Raw genomic sequence first — 18878 nt, 5'->3', positions numbered from 1 at the left:
TGTATCTTTGAACTAATGTCTTGACTTATAAAATTCCAGCCATTTTTCTCCTGGAGTGCTATTTCATGAATATGAACACTTCTCCAGATGCTTCGATTCACCTATGAACTGACAATAAATCTAAGACTTGCTTGAGTTCCAGTATAAGCATGAAGAGCCACTTTCAACATCAACCCCGAAGCCAAGGTCAATAGCCCCAGGCATTAAAAATAAAGCAACTTTTTAGTGTACTTGAAAAACTACTCACACAACAGTGTCCAGATAAAGTAATTCTTCTTTTGAGTTCAGGTCAGATCATTGAAATATGGGCAGGTTTAAAAGCTTGCCTAATAAAGAGATGTTAAGCTCTTGGATAACATTTAAGGACCCTTAGTTAATGAAGATCTGCAGTCAAAATCATAAGGTTGATTCTGAGAAGGATGTAACTCTCTGACCCTGGACAAGATTGCCGCAAAATCCCTGAGATACATGATAATTTGTGAGCATTTAAAGTTTTTCAGAGAAGTAGATTCTCTTGAACTTACTCTTGAGTTTAATAGCTATCCTTCTAAGGAAGGTCAGCAAATTGTCCTTGTTTTCAAGTAAGGTAATTCAGGGTCTGCGTTTTTAATTGTAAATTTCATCACTGTTAAGCATAGTCAGCATATTAAAAGTGGTCAATTGATTTTTTCAGGGAAAAATGTGGACATATCGAGTGGCATTTTGGGATACTAAATGGCTATGTAACATTTATGAGACATTTCATGGTATAACTACTTCCCTGAAATTTTTTTCTGTGGGACTGAGGTTATGAAGCCATATCATTTCCATTTAGTAAAGAACACAGTAGTGGTAAAATATATTTCCACCCTCCTTCTTACTTCCTACCACAAAGTCTAACACATGGGAAGTAGAAATAATGAGCTGTGAAAGTCTAGCCTTAAAATTCTGAGTCACATTGACCAGCATGTCATCATTATGTCCTGTAGCAAGGGAAATTTAAGGGAAACTAATGGGGAAAACAAATTAATATTTCCTATAAAAAAGCAATAGAAATTCCACCCTGGAGCACCATTTTATGTAAAATTAAGTGTAGAGACACAGTGTTGTGCTGTGGGGAAGGGAGATGGATTTGTAAACCTCAGAGCAAGGTTCTGTCTACAGAACCTCGAGGCCGCTGCTGTGTGGAGACCCCGGGTGAAGCCACCATCACCATGTCTGACCAGGAGGCAACACCTTCAACTGAGGACTTGGGCGATAAGAAGTTAGGAGAATACATTAAACTCAAAGTTATTGGACAGCAGTGAGATTCACTTCAAAGTGAAAATGACAACACATCTTAAGAAACTCAAAGAATCATACTGTCAAAGACAGGGAGTTCCAATGAATTCACTCAGGTTTCTCTTCGAAGGCCAGAGAATTGCTGATAATCACACTCCAAAAGAACTGGGAATGGAGGAAGAAGATGTGATTGAAGTTTATCAGGAACAAACAGGAGGTCATTCAACGGTTTAGATATTCTTTTTATTTTATTTACTTTTCCCTCAGTCCTTTTTTATTTTTAAAAATAGTTCTTTTGTAATGTGGTGTTCGGAATTGAATTGAAAACTGACCCCTACCTCCTGTGTCTTTAAAACATCTGGTAATTTGAGTTCTAGTGCCCATTCATTATTGTTTTGTGTTCATTGTGCTAATCTTTGGTGATCAAACCTTAGCCCCCTTCATACTGCCCTCTCCTTTTCAAATATTACACGTGTGCACAGAGAGGCCACCTGTTTCAGGACTGTGCATTTTCAGGCTTGTGATACATGAGGTCGATCAATGCAAGTGTTCGTAAGGACATTTCTAATTGGCCCGGAAGTCCTAGCATGTGATTGCTTCACTCCTGGACTATGACTTTCAGTGGGAGATGGAGGTGTTTTGGAGAATTAAACCATGGAAAATGGCCTTTCCTTAACTTGAAGCTACTTTTAAAATCTGAAGGTCTGGACCAAAAGAAGAGAAATACCAGGTTGGAGTCAAGATGACAGGTAAAGCGAGAGTAAAGACTAACTCCAAAGATGGCTTCACTGAAAAAAAAGCATTTTAAGAGTAAGAGAAATCTTGTCAGAAGATCCCAGAAAAGTTCTAATTTTCATTAGCAGTTAATAAAGTTATTCATGCAGAAGTGTGTACAACAGAACATTGCTCTCTTTTAATTTGTACTTTTTGGCCTGGGATATGGGTTTTAAATGGGTGTTGTCTGTACCAGCTTCATTAAAATAAACAAAATATTTGTAAAAATAAAAAAAAAGTAAGTGTAATAATCTTAAAATGCTTGAATGCACTGGTTGGCTTTTTGAACAATAATCTCACATGTACTTCTAATCAAAGCATTTTATATAATTTCCCCTTCTCAAATTCTTAACCGTGAATGTAGTTAATCATGCCAGAGTCAATGGGTGAATAGTTCTGAGAATGAAGTTGTTGGGGTTTGATGAGATTGTAATATAAATGGTAGTTGCCCAAAGCCCAGAACTATTCTTTCTGTGGGACAGAGGGAGACTTTATGTCTCCCTGAAAATACAGCAGAACAAGACACAAAAAAAAGTGGGACAAAAAAGGTCTTAAGGAAAGTCAACGTTAGTCTAGTTCTGGTTCAGTGAATCTGGGTATATGTACAAGCTAAACAGCCAGTCCAGGCTAGTTCAAGTTACCTGACACCCTAGTTCAAACTTGGAGAGGCCAAGGGCTGCCTTCTGTGCCTGGCAGGGTCCTACAGTGCTACCTCAAGCCAGCGAGGCTTCTTGGGGAGAAGCCATGCCTTAATCAGTCCTGTAGCTCCAGCTCCTGGCATAGATGTTGGTGTATAATGTAATCATCAGCTAGGGCTGCGGTAGCAAAATGCCATAGACTGGGTGGGTTACATAGTGAAAACTTCCTTCTCACTTCTGGAGGCTAGAAGTCCACCATCGAAGTATCAACAGGTTTGGTTTCCTCTGAGGCCTCTCTCCTCGGCTTTAAGATTTCAGCCTTGTCACTGTGTCCTCACATGGCTTGTTTTCTGTGTATGCACATGCCTGGTGTCTCTTCTTTTTATTATGAAAACTACAGTCCTGCTGGCTGAGGGCCCCATTTTTATGATGCTATTTAATGTTAATTACCTCCTTCAAGGCCTTATGTCCAAGTATAGTTACATTGTTGAAAGGTTAGAGCTTCCACACACAAATTTTGGGTTGACATAAGCCTGTAACATATAATATTCAATAATTACCTTTCAAATAAAGAAAAATGTTCACTATTTTTCTAGGTTGTTTCTCTGCTGATGAATGAGAGAGGTCACAAAAAGAGCCATTTATTACTATGCTTGCAATTTATTTTAGGGTTTTACAAAGAAGCTTCATCACACATCGGATTTTTCAAATGATTTTAAGAGAACTTACTGCTCGGTCCTTTTGTGGGATGTATTTAATACCCCCTCTCTGTTACTACACACATACCAGGCCTATTTGGGAGATCGCTAGAGTCACAAAGCCGCTTGCTTACCTCATCTCCCAAATCCCTCACCCAAATCCTGACTCATCTGCTCTTATTGCTGGAATTAGGTCATGGGCAAAGCTCCAGCAATGACTCTTGAGCCACAAGAAGCCCTCCAGCTGAATGTGATCCTTGTCTGCTTTATATTTTGAGCCTGGTCTTATTTTTTTTCATTCAAGGTTGTCACTATCATTTTCTGTAAGTGATTTTTTAACTTCTTTTGGATCACAGACTGTCTTTGAAAATCCGATGAAATCTATGGACTGTCCATAGAATCTCTGTCCATCCAGAGAATGTTCAAATATACAGATGCAAAGTATTCTTGCTTTATATATTCGGTGGCCCGTAAAGACTGTTTCATATGTTAATTACACATGTAGCTTTTTTTTTCTATCCTTCCTTCAACACGCAGACCCACAGGAGCTTAGGATTTGTGCTTTGGAATACATGATGTGATACCTTCCCTTTACCCATGGGTGTTGGTAGACAAGAAAATGGCTGTAGTTTTTGCTTTAAAAAATAAAAGCTGAGAAGTATCTTATGCAAAAACTATTATCCTTTTAAACCACTGCCTCCTGTATAATTTAGGTGAAGTGTTGCCTCTGCCATCATTTGTAATGCAAATCAGGGTTTCCATAGCAGTAAATAATAGTAGCCAACATTTAATGGGGAGCTTGCCCTCTGATGTGTAAAGCTTTCCATAAATCATTTCATTTAATCATCACAACAACTCTATGAGGTTCGACTCTTATATTCTTACTTTGCAGTGAGGAAATCTAGGTGTATTAGTTTTCTGTGTCTGCTGTAACAAATCACCACAAACCTGGTGGCTTGAAGCAAATGAAAGGTATTTCCCTCACAGTTTTAGAAGCCAGAGTCCAAAATCAGGGTGTTGGCTAGTCTGTGCTCCCTTTAAAGGCTCTGAGGGAAATTTCATTCTCTGCTTCTTCCAGCTTCCTTAGCTGGTGCCACACACGCCAGTCTCTGCTTCGGTCTTCACATGGCCTTCTCCTCTCCTCTTCGCGTTTCTTCTGTGTCTCTTATGAGGACTCTTATAGGACTTAGGGTCTACCCACATAGTTCAGGATGATCTCATTTTGAAGTTATTAACTCCATCAGCAAAGATCCTCCTTTTTTCTCAAATGAAGTGACTTTCACGGGCTCTGGAAACTATGATATGGACAAATCTTTTTGCTGGCCATCATTCAATCTGCTACATAATGCATAAGTAGGTTATAGTACATCAGTGGTGAATCTGGGATTCTGACACTTATGCTGGGCCTTAAGACTTTGTAAAAACCTCACATTTGATAACTGTAGACCTCAGAGCCTCTTCTTGGCTTACTCTCGGTCAGAGGGAGAGTTGTACCACGCACTGACTGGCCACTTGCTGAGAGAGCTAGGCCCAGTTATGCATCAGTCCTAGTTCTAGAGGAACTATGAAACTGATTCATACAAAGAAATAAAGAGTCTGAAGCCAGGACAATAGAGCCAAATACCGCTTCAGGTGCAGAGTGTCAAAACCTAGTGTCCCTCCTCGCTTTCTCGGGTATGGTGCTCCGTGGAAATCAAGCCATGGGGCAGAAGAGAAAGGACTTGGGAGAGTCTTGGAAGCCTGCTAGGCTGTGGCTGGGACCTGCTTGGGCAGAAGGCCAGTGTTCCTGTAGAAATATTTGGTGAAAGTATCATGCATATTGAAAGAGGTTATAGAACATAAATAAATGGAAGCAAAGACATCCATGTTCATATATTGGAAGACAATCTTGTTAAGATATTAATACTATCTAAAGCAATCTATAGTTCATCCTTATCAAAATCTCAATAATATTTTTGCAAAAGTAAAAAAAATCAATTCTTAAATTCATATGAATTTTCAAGAGATCTTGATTAGCCAACACAATTTTGGGGAAAAAAAGAACAAAGTTAGAGGACCCACACTTTCTGATTTTAAAACTTACCCTAATGCTACGGTAACCGAAACAGTTGGTCAAAACCAATGGAATACAGAGCCCAGAAATACACCCTCCCATATAAGGTCAAATGCTTTTCATTTTCCACAAAGGTGGAAAGATCATTCATTGGGAAAAAAGAGTCTATTTAACAAATGATTTTGGGAAAACTGAATGTCCACATGCAAAAGAATAAAGTTAGACCCTTACCTTACATCATGTACAAAACTTAACTTGAAATGGATCAAAGGCCTGAAGGTAAAAGCTAAAACTACACGACTCTTAGAAGAAAACGTAAGAGAAAAACTTCATGGCATTGAATTTGACAATGATTCTTGGATGTGACACAAAAAGTGCAAGTAACAGAAGAAAAGATTATAAGTGAACTTCATTAAAATGAAAAACTTCTGTGGATCAAAGATCACTCTTAGCAGTATATAAGGTACATAATTAGATAAAATATTTGCAAACCATATATCTTATAAGGGGTTAATATCCAGAATATATAGAGAGCTCCTAGAACTCAACAACAACAAAAAAGCAAACAATCTGGCTCAGAAATGGGCCAAAGACAGGCACTTCTCCAGGGAAGAGCCACGAATGGCCTACAAGCACATGGAACGATGTTCATCATCACTAATCGTTAGGGAAATGCGAATCAAAACCAGGAAGATTGAAATATTCCTTTACATCCATTAGGACTGTTATAAAAGAAAACAGAAAACAACAAGCCTTGGTGAGGATGTGGACAAACTGGAACCTTTGTGTCCTGCTGGTGGGAATATAAAATGTACAGCAGCTGTGGACAACAGCACGGCAGTGCCTAAAGAATTAAACACAGAATTGCCATATCATTTACAATTGTATTTTTGGGTATATACACAAAATAATTGATAGCAAAGGCTTAAACATTTATTTGTCTTCATAGTAACATTATTCACAACATCCAAAACATGGAAACGAGCCAAGTATCCATTAATGAATTAATGGATAAACAAAATGTTGGGTATATATAATGGGATATTATTCAGCCTTAAAAATAGATGAACTCCTCATACATGCTGTAACATAGATGAACCCTGAAGACATGCTAAGAGAATTAAGCCAGACCTGAAAGTACAGACATGTATGATTTTACATGCATGAGGCACCTGAAACAGTCAGATTCATAGAAACAGAAAACAGAACAGAGGTGGCCAGAGGCTCAGGGAAGGAAGATGGGGAGTTACTTGATGGGCACAGAATTCCAGCTTAGGGTGCTGAGAGGTTCTGGAGATGGATGTTGGTGACTGTTACACAACAATGTAAATGTACCTGATGCCACTAAATTGTACACTTAAAATGGTTAAAAAGGTAAATTTTATGTTATGATTATTTTACCATAATTTTTTAAAAATGCAGTGTTTATTCGATGGTGATGGGGAAGTTGCATTTGCTTTCTGTAAATCCATAAAGCAGCCAGGCTGCGGGGTCTGGGGGGTCAGCGGGTCATCCGAGGCAGGACCTAATTCCTTTGCACTGGAATAGGTCTTAGAGGAGACTTGTCTCGATAGGGCTTCTGAATAAGTCCAATTTTCTCAGTGTATTTAGAACATTACTTCTCACACAAGCAACATATTTCACCTCCATTTTACACGTAAGAAAAAGAGTTTCAAAGGTACATAGCATTATATATTCTATGATGGTGCATAATTGTGTTAGGAGAGAAAACTGGAAATTCCCCCAAAGGACTGGGATCACTTCCGAGGACAGAGAGGAAGTTAAAAACAGATACAGGTAGTTGCAAGTGATAGGTATTTTATTTTATTTTTATTCTGCCCCCTTCTAATCTTGCTTTATTTGAGATTAAATACCTTTAAATTCATACTATCTTCTTTAGAAACTAAATAAAATTGTTCTGTTTAAGGCACAGCTCAAGTAGTCCCAGCCAAGCTTCCCAGCTGTATCACCAATGTTTTTAACCAAGAAGGGCAGCTCAAAGTGTTCCTAAAACCAGAAGATACTTTACTGAGCTGGAAGGGGCAAAATCTGTTTTTCAATTTGTAAGCAATTTTCTAATTTATTTGAAGGAGGGGAGCTATAAAGAAAGAGAAGAAAGGAGTATTTGAAAAACGGGGGATTTTTACATACCTCTGCTCAGTGTAACCCAGGTATAGGCTAGATATGAACTTGAATTCTTCCTACCCCATCATTAGCTCATTTCAAATGTTATGACTGAGTCTGACACTGTTGCAAGACATTGTTTTCATATTCAGTTTTTTTAAAATTTAGTTTGCATCTTCTATCCAAAGTAGTTTTTTGAAAATTGAATCTTTGAGGGGAGACAAAAACAATTCTTTTCAGGAGAAAATATTTACTCATTTCACTTTGGCAGGGAAGAGAATTAAATGTAACTTTTCTCTTTCTTTGGGGCACTATAAATTTTAATTATCAATAACTACAGCATATATAGAATTAGTATCTTTGGGTAATTTTCATTCATTTGGCTTTGAGATGGACAGACATGGTTAAAACCACAACAACAACTCCAATGATGCTGTGAGCCATTAATTTAGATGTGCAAGTTATGGCCAGTACCACCATCGGCACTCTCAGTACCACCATCACTGTGAGGGCTGACAGGTAACTTCTGATGATTACTTGTCATATGCCAGACACTGAGGTAAGCACTTCACATTAATTACGACAGTTGAACCTCCTCAACAAATTCTGTGATAAGGGACTATTATTCTCATTTTACTGCTGAGAAAACAGAGATTAACTTGCCTGATTTCAACACATCCAGTAAATGTTAGAGCTGGAATTTGAACAAAGAGAGGTGCCAAGGAACTTGGTAGAACTGAGGATGTGTACTGACCTATGAGAAATGAAGAACAATGGCCATTCCTATTTATCACTGTATTTGCCACAACATTACACATTGTGTTTCTATGTGGTGGCATGAGTGTGCTTCGAGTTTGTGTGAATGAGGAAAGCCTAAAGGGTAATTAGCACTGTGTTAAGTATTTCCTATTTTAATTTGTAAGTTGTTGCAATGTGGCATTTTATGGACTCATTTGCATATACTTATATCAGGTAGCCTGTTAATATAAGAGGGTGAATTGTGGATTTGCATTTTTGAGGGGGTGCACAAGCTCTAGTACCTGGGAATACTGAAGGACAACGTATTCCAATTCTGCTTTGTCTTGCCGTGATGTGGTCGTGAGGATGTGGTCTCATCAGAAGTCATTCTACACATCATAGAGGGTTTCCAGACTCCTTCAAGTGGGCTTTCTGCTCCTCAAAATGGTGAGAGCAGTTCACCCTCATTATAGCATGACGCTATAGTCCTTCAGCCACATGAAAGCAAAAGCTGTGTCTTGCGTGCTCACCATTCATCCCTTGTGATGAGCACAGTGCCTGGCCCATTCATATGTACTCAATGGAAAAACATGAATAAAAATGAATACCTGATAGATCAGATATTAGCTAACTGAGGTCATGTGAAGGGGACAGGATGGCCAGTAAAATTCTACAACAACCCATCCAGTGGATCAGCAGAGAGAAACAGAAAGGCTGTGTTGATTAGAAGGGGTTGTTCAGTAATGGGAGGACAGACACGATGACTGAGAAGTAAGTGGTGGTGGTGCCATCCAAATGCTAACCACCTGCTGCACACATTCCCCGTCCCAATAGCAGGGCTGTTCTTGGGATGGAGCTGAAGGTGGGAGTGTATAGTCAACAGACTTTGAGTGTTGTTGCTTCTGGCCAACCAAACCACTGACATGCTTGGTGTTGTTAATATTCTCTTCATCTTTCTTTTGATTGCAGGCTCATCAAACAACATTTTGACTCCTATCTAGTCTGTTTATATGGAGAGAATGTTCTGATGATACGGATTTCACAATTTCCCTTCACTGTTCCCTCGAAAGTGATTTATCATACAAAATCAATAGAGAGATTTGCAATGAAACTTTGGTGCATGCGTAGCATTCGGAGGCCGAATGTGCTGGTTTTATCCACAGGAGGATTTCTGAGCTCTGTGACAGTAGGTTTCTCAGAAAGACTCTTGGGAAAAGTAATCCCTGAGTTCTTGAATATTTATAACTTTTTGGATGGCCTTCATACTTGAAACCTAGTTTGGTTGAATATAAAATCTTTGATTCATACTTTATTGTCTGAAGCATCTTTACAAGGTTGTTCCATTGTTTTCTGGAACAAAATGTGCTTCAAACTCTGACTTAGTTTTCAGGGTTTTTTTTCTTGAATGCATAAAATTGTTTTTCTTCATTTAAAAATAGAACAGTTTTACTAGAAATGTTTCACTGTTGATGGCTCTTAGTTGAATTTTTCAGATAACAGCCCTTTAACATGTAGATGTTAATCTTCTTGTTGTGAAGATTTTTCTGCATTATAGTTTTATACATTTCTTGTCTTTCACCGGGGGGCATTCTTCTTTGGGAATTTATGTTAAATTTTCTTTATGTCTCTGTTCAGTTCTTTGGGAGAATTCTTTTATCCCTTTATTTATTTCTGTTTTATTAATTTCACTCTTTTTCCTTCTAGCCTCAATACTGTATCTTCCATGGTCTCTATTTGCTTCTTTGTTCTTTTTTTTTTAAAGATTTTATTTATTTATTTTTAGAGAGGGAAGGGAGGGAGATAGAGAGAGAGAGAGAGAGAAACATCAATGTGAAGTTGCTGGGGGTTATGGCCTGCAACCCAGGCAGGTACCCTGGCTGGGAATCGAACCTGGGACGCTTTGGTTCCCAGCTTGCGCTCAATCCATTGAGCTACGCCAGCCAGGACTTCTTTGTTCTTAATTTGGTCTTCATTTCCAAAATATTTTTCTTTCTTTTCTTCTCTTTTCTTTCCATTTCTGAGTTTTCAGCTCTTTCATATCATCATGCCTTATATCATTCTAGCCATTCCCTTTCTGAACTGTTCTAATTATGACTTGTATGATTCTTTATAGCTTTGATTGTTTTTAAGATTTTTTTAGCTTATTTTGAGATCCTATGTTATAATTTTCATCTTTGTGTCCACATGTGTAGTATGTTCTCAGTATCTGTTGGAAATATTTGGTTCATTTTTATCTTTATTCTTGTCATACCCTGATGTGAGGTTTTATTGCCATCTATTTTTATTTTCCATATATAAATTAAATAATTTTCTTGGATGACTAGAGGTAAATTTCTCTACAGAAGTCTCTTCTTTGTTGTTACCATGACATAGTAAAAAATATGGCCTCTTATAGATCACTTCTCTGCCTCTCAGGGCTATGGCGGATTCACAAATGCTTCTTGCCTATGACTCTGTGTTGCCTATAAGGTTCTAAGAGTCCTTCTTTCCAAAGCAGTACTATTGCCTTGAAATGCATTTGTTGTTCAGGACTTTCTGGGCTCTGTCTCAGACACATCCTTCTCTGGTATTTGAAGCTTTTGTCTCCTTGGAATCTGTAGTGTTTCATTTTGGCTTTTATTGATCAGCAGGGGTTTTCTTCTTCTTCTTTTCTTATTTTAGGGTAGGGGAAGGGAGGGAAAAAGAATGAGTCCTTGTCTTTCCAAAAGGGAGTATTTTGGAGTGTTTCTGAGTCACATGTGGGTTAAGCCTGCTTCAGCATAGTTTCAATTCTCATGGCCCCTACTGGTTTCCTATGGTTTCTTTGTACTTCTGCTCAGCGTCAAGCCTGTGAGGACAGCCTTTGAATTTCACTGGTAATTTTCAGACTTGATTGCTTTAGTTTCTGTCCTGAAAAGGATCACCTCCTTTAGGGGTGAATATTTGTTGATTTTGAGATATAGCTTGTGGAACTGTCAACATCCCTGCCCCTACTTTTCCCCGTACCAACTCCTCATCAGTGGTGATCCCATACAAAGCTTGCTGCTGTCTGGTGTTCAGGTTACACTAACCCATACTATGGAGTTTTGGGGGATATGCATGTTGTATGTATTTTTACTTTTTTATTCTGCTGTCCTATGTGTTCTGTGTGGTTTCCATGATTAAGCAAAACCACACTGCTGACATGCTTTCAGCATCGGAAATCCCAGTATATTTTAAAGCAAGAATATAGTGGAAAATTTAGCTTTTTATTTCTGGCATCACACCATATGGATTTGTACTATTCCAATAGAATGGCAGTATTTGAATGTTAGAATCTGGAACAAAGCTATTTGCTGCAAACTTGTATGTAATTCAGGCAAAAATCATAGGCAAAGAGCTTGGGTGTGTGTAATTGGTTCTGGATGACTTGGGTTCAGAACGAGACTGGGAAAACTAATTTGTCTTCCTTGTTTTAGGGATTGGTCTAGAAAGTTCAGCTCCTCCTGAGATTATCTTGCTATGTTATTTTCTCTTTGTAATGAACTTAAGGGATAGGCCACTTTATTTATAAATCGACCAACTAATAGGCATTGCATCAGGCAAATGGCTATACAGGTCACCCCAAAAAAGGGCAAGAACTAAGCTGTGAGCTTGTTTAGCCAAATACCACTGGGATGTTGATTAGACAAAAATAGAATTCTAATAAATCTGAGCCGGTAAAAGTTAATTCCTATATCTCAAATTCAATAGGAAGAAATCTAATCAAATAGATACAAATGAAAAAAGAGAGAAGTGTGAAAAAACAAAACACAGAGAAAGAATTTGGCCATGGAGGCCACAGGGGAGCATGGGGGCGGGAGGGGCTTCTGTCACACCATAAACCAAACAGAGATAGTTACGTCCCAAGTCGCTCACAAAATCTAAGACTGATGGATGACCTTTGGTTTCCCAAAATGCATCTACTGTGGATTTAAGGGATGGCTCACCTTTAAGCAGTTGAGGTACCGTGCTTTCCAGAGTTTGGAACAAGGCCAGTCAGGACCTACTGCTGCTAACAGGACGGCTCAGTACGTTGCAAGGGCACTTGGAGGAATATTGCTCTTGTTGTTAACTCGTGCCTGCCTGTAAGTGATTACAGCCACATCCAAGCCCCATGATGCATCGAGGGATCAGTCTGGCTCACTTAGAATTGATTCCTAGTACCTTCTCGCTTTTATTCCAGGACCCCAAGTATTTTTCCTATTTTGTTTTTTTCTGTGCATATTCTGGTCCTCCACCTGTGGGTGATCACTGGATTTTTAAGGCAAACTGTGGGCCGTCTCACAGAAGGCAACTGGGCATTTTGTTAAAGAATGGGTAAGGTGGAGGTAAACCTATGCCCATCACTGGAACAACTATATTGAATTTGCTCTATCAGTGCCATCTCTCTGAGGCTGTAGATTAGAAATCCTGCTGTGATAATTGAAGGATTCTCAAACTCTATTAATTTTGTATAATTTTTGGAAGTGGAAAGGTAGTAATTGTTACTGAAAATTAAACATTAAGATGAATTCATGTGGGTTAACATACACTTAAAATGTCACTTACTTCTGTCACGTGAACTCCAAAAGCTATATATTTATGTGCGTAAACATATGTCAATAGGAAAGTGTATTTTAAGGAAGACCAAAATAAATAGAAAAGACAGAAAGTTTCATTTGGAATACAAAGGAAGAAAATTAAATCTGTGAGCTCTGAAACACCTCTGATTCTATTATGACTTGGGTCAAATTGCTACTGTTGAGAAGATGTCTGGTTTGCTCAGCTGGGAATGTGGAACTAAAATTGTGTTCATCATAAGCTACTTAAGCTTGTCTTCAACTGTCTCAATTGTTGAGAACTCGGCAAACACATAGTCAAATCTGAAAGGATAATGTGAACTTTTATTTGTCCTTACATTTTTCTCAACCTTGTTGTTAAGCTCCAGAGAGATGAATTAGCATAGTGCGCTGGCGTTGCCTCTGCCAGAGTAAATAAATGACAGACCGAGACAGCTCTAATACAGCCAGAGAATGACAAAGCTTCTCGGAATGACTGCTTAATTTAAAGATCGGGTTTGGATAAACAGCAGTTGAATGGCAAGGACGGTCCCCGCATAGCTGACAGAGGAGTAGTAGGACAATCGGACTTTGTACCTTCTCTAGTTGCCAGACCAGGTTGCAGGGGAAGGTGGGGAACTGGCTATGGCTCTCCCAAGAGAATGTGAGAGAACCTCACTCATTGTGCAGAAAGTGCTGGCGTTATACAGCAACAGACAAGATCACATCCTCAAATCATCTTTCAAATAATGCAGCTCCTAGTCTTGAACTTCCTTCTATGTAAGCTGATATGGAGAAATTTAAAGAGTCCGTGTATGGTAAGTACATTAGGAGACAGGAAGCAAATTAAAAGGAGATGAGAGCACCCCAAACCAGAGGAGGAGGCCAGGAGTTATTTAGGGTGCCTGTCTTTGTGAATGTTCCATAATTTAGGGTGACATTAATCTTGAGGAAGGAATTTAAATAGCAGCCGAAGTAGTTCAGCATTGAGATGAATTTTTAAAATAAAGATTTTAAAAAAGTTCTGCACAATTGCAAGATGACACTCGGATGGGCCAAGATTGGCACATTGAGGACAGTGAGCAGACACCTCATAAAAGAATTTATGGCGCAGGTTGGAAAAGGCATGTTTGTCTATTTTACCACTTTTATTCACTCTTATACATGGTATTTGGGATTCTGCAGAAGTTTTCTTTTTTGACTATAAAGGAGTGCTATAAATGACTTTGGCAAATTCATGAATTCTAAGGAGGGAAGCAGTAAGAAAAAAATAATAAGAGATTCTGTTTCTTTTATTTAGCATTTTGACTCAGAAAAAGATCCTCTATACGTGCATGATTTAAGAGGAGTTTTCTACTATAAATCTGCCCTTACCCTATCATCCAACACAGCATCATGGAAAAGCATATTGCTTTTATTTGAATAGCACTAAGGGATGTTGGAATTATTACACAGCTCAAAATTTCATTTTTCTCTTTGGGCCCCGTATCCTCCCTACTCCACTCAGGACCCTTGTGTGCCAGAGGACGGAATGACTTCTGGAGAGGAAATTCTCTATCAGATGTGACTTTAGTATCTTCTTGTATTTTAAGCAGGAAGCTGACCGGGAGAGTTTGGAAATTGTCAGAACAGAAAATTCTTACTTTTGGAGTTCTTCCTTTTCCCTCTTAGGGCTTCCAAAGAGAGTATTCCATGTCTTGTTTGACTATCATGTGGACCATAGATCTGACAGTCGATCAGAATCAATTACCCAAAATGCATTATTCAAACTGTCTTCCTGGCCAACCTTTCCAATGAGGTGGACTTTGTGTGGCCAGGGAGAGGATAATATAGAAACTTTTCCCCATGTGGTAAAGCACAGTGAACAGTCAGTATGCCTGCCCTTCAAAAGTGTGTAAGCAGAGCAGTGAATGGGTAAGAGAACAATAGGGAGTCAGAACCCTCCATTCATTCATTGAACAAATATTTATTGAGCACCTACTACATGCCAAACACTTTTTAAAGCTGTTGAAGAGCAGTAATAACTCTAGAAATCAGCAAACCCCTGTATCATGGAGCTTGCTTTCTACTGGGGGAGATAGAAGAGAAATACAGTAGATCCATACATTAGTTAGCTTGTTATATAATGATGAATGCTGAGGAGAGCTACAAAGAAGGGAAGGGGGATTGGAAGTGTGTAAGTATGAGAATCCATGTGTTTGTTAATTGCTATACACAATAGAGAGTGACCTTTACTGAGATGATTTTCTGAGTAAGAACCTGAAGGAAATGAGGAAAGGAGCCATATGATTTCTGAGACTCAAGGACTCTAAGAAGAAGAAATAGCAAGTGCAAAGGCCCTGGGGCAGGACTGTGCCTGGTCAGTCGGAGGACCAGCGATGAGACCGGTGTGCCTAGAGAAAACTAAGCCAGGGGCTAATACTAAGAGATGAGGTTAGAGGGGTTGCAATATGGGTCAGATCATTTATGGTGTTGATAAGGACTTTGGTTTTTACCATCAGAGAGATTTGTTTTTTATCCCAAGGGAGAAGTAGCTATTGAAAGGTTTTAAATGGAGGAGGGGCCTTATCTACCATTTTCAGTGGACTATATTGAAACTAAACTGAAGGGGGAAAAGGGCAGAGGCATAGAGATAAGTTAGGAGACTAGCGCAATAATGCAGCTGAATTTGTTAGGGAACTGAATAGCAGTTTACAAGCTGTTTAAGGTCTGTAACATATCCTTTACAAATCGAGTTTCAACTACGAGAGCCAAAAATTGCCTAAGCACTTCTTTGTTTATCCAGAATCCGGCTGGCACAGAAAAGCAGGTGGAAAGCTGTTCCAAGTACAAGTGCATAAAACAGCGAGTTACCCTGCTTCTTGGCACAGGTCTCCCATAAAGAATTCTTATGTTTACTTTGCTGGACATTTGTGGTTCCTTCCTATAGCTGCTTTAAAAAAACCCCACACGGTCTGCATTTCCCTTTTGATTTTCTTACTAAAACAGCAGTTGACATTTATTTAGGAACTTTGCCCATTCTAACAACTAAAGTTTATAGGAAATTAAACAGTCTTCTCGTATACTAGATTGGATCCTTGGACAGAAAAACAGGCATTAGTAAAACAACTGGTGAAATCTGAATAAAGTCTGTAGTTTAAGTAATAGTATTTTACAAATGTTAATCACTTAGTTCAAATATACTGTGGTTAATGTGGCAAACATGATGTTAACATTAGAAGAAGTGAAGGGCATAGGTGAACTTTGTAGCTTTTCTGTGAATTTAAAATTATTCCAAAATAAAACATTTGTTTTCTACAAAGCCCACTCAAAGGGAAAAGAAAACACAAGAGTAAAAACTTCGAAAGAAATTTTTTGGAGATAAAATGGTTAGCAGGTATATTCTGCACATTTGGTAATTTTTGTCCACTATTAAGAAGTAGGTGTTATCACCCAGTAAATTGTTAGAAAATAGTCTTTCTTTTTAAGCATTTCGTGTAGATTAAGCTGCATTTCAAATTCTTCACTTGTCTCTTGATTTAAGTGTACATGCATTACATTCATTCTCAGGGATCTATTTTGCTTAGAAAATAGATAGTGTTCAAAACGAGTTACCAGGCAGACCCTTGTCACGTGTCAACTTCCTTTCATTCTGCGTTCCTTCAATTTCTGTTTTCATTCTTGCTCTGCAGCACATCTTCACTAAGCAAATGTGACTGAACACATCTGGCCCTTGACCTAGCTCCCCATTTTCTGAAGCACCAAGGAAAGAAATTTGCCATCACATTAAAAAAACCAAGCAAACACCCCGATCTTCTCAGTCTGATTGCTTAGATCAGGAATGATGAATGCAAATATCCCTAAGGGCCAGGCAAGCCACGTATAAGGTGTGAGGCAGTCAAGAGCAGTGGGTAAAAACACTCTGGCATACACTGCTTTCCCTTAAAATGGATCTTATTTTGATTATCCCTGGGAAGTTGTGTCTTTCTAGAATCTCAATGGGAGCTCCGGTCTGTTTCCAAGTGATGTGTTTTTGAAATACTGGTATAGTTTAGTCAGGTATGTGGAAAAATGTGGCCAGTTTCAGTTTAAAGTTGTTACCAGGTAGGAATAAAAATTTATATTTCCATATAAGGTGGGGAAAAGATTGATGCGATTTTAATCCAGCTGCAAATCACACAACAATACTGTAGGGTTTTCACAAGTATTTCTCAGTTACTAATGCAAGACCATTGTAATTAGCATAGAAACATGACAGATGTAACTTTAATTAAAAAAGCTCTAGGAAGGAACTCACCTGATTTTTGGGTAACAAATTCCTTTGTCTTACAATGCATTAGACCACAGGTGGCAAACACAAGGCCCTCGGGCTGAATCTGGCCCTCCACCTTGTTTTATCCCACCTGGCACCTTGTTTCTACCTGGTGGCAGTGCTGAACTCTTGCTTGATTGTTATAGAATAGTTACATTTGTACAGTCCTAAAATGACATTCGGCCCTTTGAAGGCAACCATGAGGCTGATGTGGTCCCCCGTGAAAATGAGTTTGACATCCTGTGTTAGACTGAGGAAGTTCATTCTGGGGTGTACTTTAAATTTCTGCTGTTGTAAATTAAGCCTGTGATAAATACTTAAAACCAATACCAGCAAATTAAGATTACTAATATTCCAGGGGAGTTCTAATGACACGTTTAATATGCAAAAGATTAGACCAAATTACTAACCGATTTCAGCTCCCAGGGTCAGGGCCACACACACGTGACCCTGAAGACATTAGGAGGTGGAGCTTGTAGGGATGGCCTTGATTCCTTTATGGCTGTGCTATCTGACACAGATAAAGAATGATATCTTTTCGGACCCTCTCAGCAAAACAAGCAGTGCACAGGTAACTTGATGAACATATTATCTATAGGAGCTGGGAGAGTTCCCCCAAGAATGCTGCCTCAGTGCTCTGACCTCTCCTACTGTGCCCTGGGGCCACCTATTTTCAGAGCTTGTCAACCCACAGACACTAGCCAGACAAAGGCATGCCCTGCCCTATACCACCAGACCAAGGACGATGCAGAAAATGGCCCTCCAAAGCAAGTGCCAACAGTCAACTCCTGGCTTCATTACCTTCTGCTAAAAGCAGATTAAGTTGCTAGGATCCTATCCACCCTATCCAGTTTGGGTTCTTGCTTTAGCATACTGTCTTCTGTGGGGAAAAAATGACAGCAAGGGGATTGAATGGAATTGAACCAGCACAACAGTCCTTTCTGTGCCAAAGAGGGATATGTAAAGGGCTCAGAGGTAGAAAGGTTAGTGCTCATTTAAGGAATGGACAGGGCTCCTACACGTGTCCCAGTTCTGGGTGTTCTGGAAATGCATTTCCTCACGATTCTGTATAGCATACCCTGGTCAGGAAGATGGTCAAGCCACTCTGTAACCGTGTCCTTGCATATCCAAATAGCAGCATGTGCGTGGAGGACAGTGAGGGATTTTATCACGGACCCTTGTACATGCAGTAGCATGACAGGTATTTCCATTCTCTACAAACTCTTACAGTAATCTCAGTAATCTCAAGTAAAAACACTTTCCAGGTATATTTAACTATCCATTTGGGGCGTCAACAGTGACCAAGAACTCTAGGTGGGGTTATCAAGGCTGAAGACTGAATGCTTACTTGCAGGGATTTTTACAAAGGTTGAATGTTCTTTTAGCCAAGGTGATTTAAGCTAATCTGACTTTGCTGCTGGGCTAAGGAGTGGAGGGTTTCAGCAGCCCCTACGACCTCCTGAGGCTGGGAGAGACAGTTACACTAAAGTAAGAGCAGGGTTCACACAGCTGATCCTCACCTCTCCCCAGGCAGCGGGTGGGGGCTCCACGGGAGGGTAGTACTTGGGCACATCCCAGGCCACTGCAGCCATGAACCACTTGAAGTCCTTGCACTTGAGCTGTTTGCGCAACTCCTTCTGGGCAGAGATGTCCCCCGTGGAGAGGTGCCTGTACTCTGGGCGTCGCTGGTAAATGTACTCGGCAAATTCATCCATCCAGGTCTCGGCCACCCGCTTCAGGTTCTGTTCAGCAGAAAACATTGTC

At 39.4% G+C, this 18878-nt stretch overlaps 1 protein-coding gene and 1 pseudogene across 1 annotated transcript in view; one reads left to right on the top strand and one right to left on the bottom strand.

The window, feature by feature from the left end:
- Window positions 1-18878, bottom strand: part of GALNTL6 (polypeptide N-acetylgalactosaminyltransferase like 6) — an 876998-nt gene that overhangs the window by 33227 nt on the left and 824893 nt on the right. Inside the window, exon 10 of the mRNA XM_028520463.2 lies at window positions 18635-18856. Within this exon, the coding sequence (XP_028376264.1) occupies window positions 18635-18856 (222 nt within the window). The remainder of the gene's footprint in view (window positions 1-18634; window positions 18857-18878) is intronic.
- On the top strand, window positions 1155-2150 carry LOC114503080 (annotated as a pseudogene).

The sequence above is a fragment of the Phyllostomus discolor genome, chromosome 8 (genome assembly GCF_004126475.2).
Source record: "Phyllostomus discolor isolate MPI-MPIP mPhyDis1 chromosome 8, mPhyDis1.pri.v3, whole genome shotgun sequence".
In the NCBI taxonomy this organism is placed as follows: domain Eukaryota; kingdom Metazoa; phylum Chordata; class Mammalia; order Chiroptera; family Phyllostomidae; genus Phyllostomus; species Phyllostomus discolor.
The sequence above is the reverse complement of the archived record's forward strand: the minus strand, read 5'-3'. Positions and strand labels throughout refer to the sequence as shown.